Source organism: Cebus imitator, unplaced genomic scaffold (genome assembly GCF_001604975.1).
Source record: "Cebus imitator isolate Cc_AM_T3 unplaced genomic scaffold, Cebus_imitator-1.0 Scaffold1, whole genome shotgun sequence".
NCBI lineage: Eukaryota > Metazoa > Chordata > Mammalia > Primates > Cebidae > Cebus > Cebus imitator.
In genome coordinates, this window is record NW_016107316.1 from 2524616 (window position 1) to 2528995 (window position 4380).

General features: G+C 55.0%; 1 protein-coding gene across 8 annotated transcripts in view; it reads left to right on the forward strand.

Annotated features, from left to right (window-relative positions):
* Positions 1–2065: 2065 nt before the first annotated feature.
* ATP6V1C2 (ATPase H+ transporting V1 subunit C2) overlaps positions 2066–4380 on the forward strand; it is a 62008-nt gene continuing 59693 nt past the window's right edge. For 3 of the 8 annotated variants that reach the window (XM_017525659.2, XM_017525605.2, XM_017525644.2), the window contains exons 1-2: positions 2067–2173; positions 3281–3435. In XM_017525659.2, the coding sequence (XP_017381148.1) occupies positions 3307–3435 (129 nt within the window). In that variant the 5' untranslated portion in view covers positions 2067–2173; positions 3281–3306. Of the gene's footprint in view, positions 2174–3280; positions 3436–4380 lie in introns of those variants that run through there. The other 5 variants (XM_017525614.2, XM_017525650.2, XM_017525639.2 and 2 more) reach the window with 3 other exon arrangements.

A 4380-nucleotide genomic window follows, 5' to 3' on the forward strand; every position in this document is an offset into this window, starting at 1 on the left:
TGAGCCACCGCGCCCGGCCGGTCCTTATTATTTTCTTAATCAGATGGGGTCCAGGCGTTATTATTATTTTTGTTTTGGAGACAGGGTCTTGCTCTATCACCCAGGCTGGAATACACTGGCACAATCTCAGCTCGTCGCAACCTCTGCCTCCCGGTTCAAGCGATTCTCATGCCTCAGCCTCCAGAGTAGCTGAGACTACAGGTGGGTGACACCATGTCTGGCTAGTTTTTGTATTTTTAGTAGAGGTGGGCTTTCGCCATGTTGGCCAGGCTGGTCTCAAACTCCTGACCTCAAGTGATCCACCCTCCTGGGTCTCCTAAAGTGCTGGAATTATAGGCATGAGCCACTGCACTGGGCCTGTCCAGGAGTTGTTTGTGTCTGACTCTCTTATTTCACAAAACAAAACAAAGTATTTGCAGGAAACCAGGTTTATAGAAAGTGGTGCCATGAGCAAAGTCACAGACACTTCTAAATATGTTGCCTGCTCTCTAAGAAGCCAGCTCCGTGGCTCTGAACCTTGCAGACAGGAAAATGTGGACTAACATGGAAAGCGTGATTTCTTTCTCACCGTGATGACCTGTCCTGCAGGCTTGCTGGGAGCAGTAGAAAGGATATAAGATTCAATCATGCCGAGTTCCAACTGTAGCTCTGCCATAACCAGTTGTGTGACACTGGGCAATTCACGCAACTCTGTGGCATCTCCACCCTTGTTTGCAAATGAGCTCTGCCCCCAGCTCTAGGATGTTTTTCCTGGCTGGATAAAACGGCTTGCCTGGATAAAGTCCAAGATTGGAGACCACCCCACTTTAATGTCGAACTGGCCACTCCTTCCCTGGAACAGCCACTTAATGTCCTCAAACATACTGGGGTTTCCTCATCCCTTGGTTTCAGGGATCCTCCCTCAGGAAGATGTTGCAAGGACTGACTAATGCACACGAGTGTCCCAATAACAATGATGCGTGCTGCAGGTGCTGGGAGTTTCAAGTAGACCCCACTGTGACCTCAAGGCCACCTTTCTGTCCTGCATCTGGGGCTTCCCGTCCCACCCTATGTGATTACAACTTAAGTCTCAGATGATGTCAAATACTTCTCCCAAAGACCCGGATGCATTCACAAGAATGCGCTGATAGGTACAGCTAGTTCACATAGGAGGGGGAGTCCACTTTCAAGGGAGCAAGAACACCTTCTTCAGTGCCCCTCGGAGAACACTCCTGACATCTTTATCTCTCCCAGAAACGCCTGATAACATCGCCCACATGGAAGGATACTCCAACGCTTCCTCTTTCAGTCCAGAGAAAATGAATTTCTCCCAGTTTTCCTTGGGGTTTGTCTTGTTTTTAACTTTCACACGTTAATTTCTGGGGGTTCACCATCCTGATTCCATACAGCACCGATCAAGAACTCACCTCTGATCCTCATGCGATGCGCTGTAACCACCACCCCTCCGCCATCACCCCACCATTCACAGGGCAATTCAGAAGGTGGGGGAGGTTGAGGTGGGAGTTTCCTGGGCAACCGGGCGCACACCCGCGCTCACACGGAAAAGAAAAGCTTCGCTGTCTACCCAGGTGTGTCCTGAACACCTGCGAACCTGTTGCGTGGCTCCCCACAGGTCGGTCCTGTCTCGTGCACCGGCTTGGAGACACCTGGGAGCAGGTGATTTCCCCAGATCCGCGCCCTTCGCTTTGAGACAAGAGTGGGCGACCGGCGGGGCTGCGGCGGCCGCAGCTGGAGGGCGGCGTGGTCCCAAGTACTGAGCCCTTTCCCGACTCCAGCGGTCCCTGAGCCCTTTCCCGCCTCAGCAGTCCACGCATCCGGGTGGCGACATCGCAGTCGTGCGGCTGGAGACCCCATGGGACGCGCCGCAGAAGCCCCCAGGGACCCAGCCCGAGCAAGTAGGGGACTGGGGACCCTGCGCGGCCCCTCCGCGCCCTCCCGCCCGGCACCCGCACCTGCTCCCGGGTCCAGGGCAGCCGGCTGGAGAGGGGCGGGAGGCGGGCGGCCCGTATGCAAATATCCTGCGGGGCCGGGGCCGCCTCCCGCGCCCGGGATAAAAGGCGGGGCGGGCCGCGGGGCCGCGAAGCCGCTGCCTCTCGGGAGCTGGCCGTGCGCTCTGGCCCCGCACCCCCCGCCCGCAGCCCCGACCGCTCCGCCCGCGCCCCGCCGGCTCCCGGTAAGGACGGGCAGTGGAATGGGGACCCGAGGCGGGGGCGGGGTGGGGACACAGGCACCAGGCCAGGCAACCGGCGTTCTTCGGTCCGGCTGCACCCCTGCCCGCGCTTTCCCACTAGGAACGTGGGCAGCGGGCGCCTTCCCGCGCTCCCCCGCGTCCGAGCAGGTGCATCTCCGCAGGTGCTGCGCGGGACTGGTTCGTCCCCGGGCCGTGGGCGGTCAAGGCGGAAAGGAGCTGCGCGGGGTTAGGAGAGAATAAAATCCCCTCGGATTGGAGTGGGACCGAGAGTCCAAAAGGAGGAGATGCCATGAGGGGTCTCGGGCTCCTCAGAGCTCATCCTGCTTTCCCCCAGCCGTCCGGAGACGCGGCGGAGAGGCAGCGGGAAGGGAGGACCCGGCCGAGGGGGAAGGTGCGGGTGTGGACACCTGTGAAGGGGCAGCGCGAATCGAATCCACCGAAAAGGCCGGAGAGGCGGCCGCGAAACCACTGGCCAGGCCGGGCAAGGGACCCAGCTCTGCTGAGCGGGCACCTCGCCCGCCAAGTGGAAAAAAGGCTTCAGTAGCTCCTCTCACCCCCTACTAATTTTTTTTCCTTACTTAAAAAAAAAAAAAATCACAAGAATGCTTCTGAAGTCTATTTTTAAAGCTAATACCAATCACAAGGTTAGGCAGTTAAGACCTGGGGTTCGACCTGGTAGCCTGTTGCGAAAATCCCTCACTCTTCCCACGCCCTTTTCGACCCAACCTGCATCCCAGAAGATGCAGTGTGGAAAGAAGACAAAAATTCCCCCCAGAAGGTGTCCGTCCTCCCGTTTCGTGGTGCCTGACAGGGGTCGTTCACCGAGGTTGGGAGACAGAAAGGAACCTCTCCCTCCTCTGCTCCTGGAAACCAGCCAGAACCACCGCAGGGGCCAAGGAGCTTTGGCGTTTCAAGAACACCTGAGGGCTCCCAGGTGGAGATAAGCACTTTGCTTTTGCAAATGGATGTCCTGGGAGCTCAGAGATCCTAGAAAGGATGAATTCGAGGGCAGGGAGTGGTGAGGCAGGGATATCTGACACATCTCTCCTCTTGTTTCTGTTTGTGTATGTTTGTGCTGGTTCTGAGCAGTCACTGGATAAGAGAAGACGCGAAGCATGTCGGAGTTTTGGTTAATTTCTGCCCCTGGAGATAGGGAAAATTTGCAAGCTCTGGAGAGGATGAATACTGTAACCTCCAAGTCCAACCTGTCTTATAATACCAAATTCGCTATTCCTGATTTCAAGGTAAAATTCCTGGGGAGGAGATAAAAAGGGATGGATTGGTCGGGGGAGAGGGGAGAGGGAGACAGAGGTTGCTACTTCGGGAAGCCAAGGAGAAAGTAACAAGGCAAAGGCAGGGACTGTGAGGACAAGCTGAGATTTGAGGATGGATGGGGAGGTGATGGGCTCTGTGGGACATCATGCCATAGTCCAAAATTAATTGTGGTACTATGCAGGTACAGCCACAGGAAGGAATGAACAGGGGACCAGGGTGTGGGTAGCGGTGTCTAATGCTTCAAAACGTGGGAAGCATGTGAAATACACACTCAAGTTCTCTCTATTCCTCTGGTTCCTCCTGGTTTGTCTGCAACATCTCAGAAGACCAACCATATACTTTAGATATGCAGGGTTGTAGGCTGTCAGCCCTGATTGTACTCTTGACCTGGGGGCAGGGGAGGAAATCTAGGATCTCTTTGGTCAGGCAGGAAAGGAAGGGAGGGGATTTGGAGGCAGAAGGAAGTTTGGGTCATGCCCAGGCATCTGAGGGCTCTTGGAGTGGAGGGCAAAATTCAAATGAAGCCAATGTTAAAGAAGAGTGAGACGTGCAATTCTTTTTATTTTTTTTTTTGGAGACAGAGTTCACTCTTATCACCCAGGCTGGAGTGCAGTGGCACAATCTCAGCTCACTGCAACCTCCGCCTCCCGGGTTCAAGCAGTTCCCCTGTCTCAAGCCTCCTGAGTAGCTGGAATTACAGGTGTGCACCACCATGCCCAGCTATGGTATGCACACCTGTAATTCCAGGTGTGGAATTATTTTTGTACTATTAGTAAAGACAGAGTTTTGCCATGTTGGCCAGGCTGGTCTTGAACTCCTGACCTCCGGTGATCCACCCACTTTAGCCTCCCAAAGTACTGGGATTATTGACGTGAGCCACCATGCCTGTCCGAAATGCGTAATTCTTTTTTTTT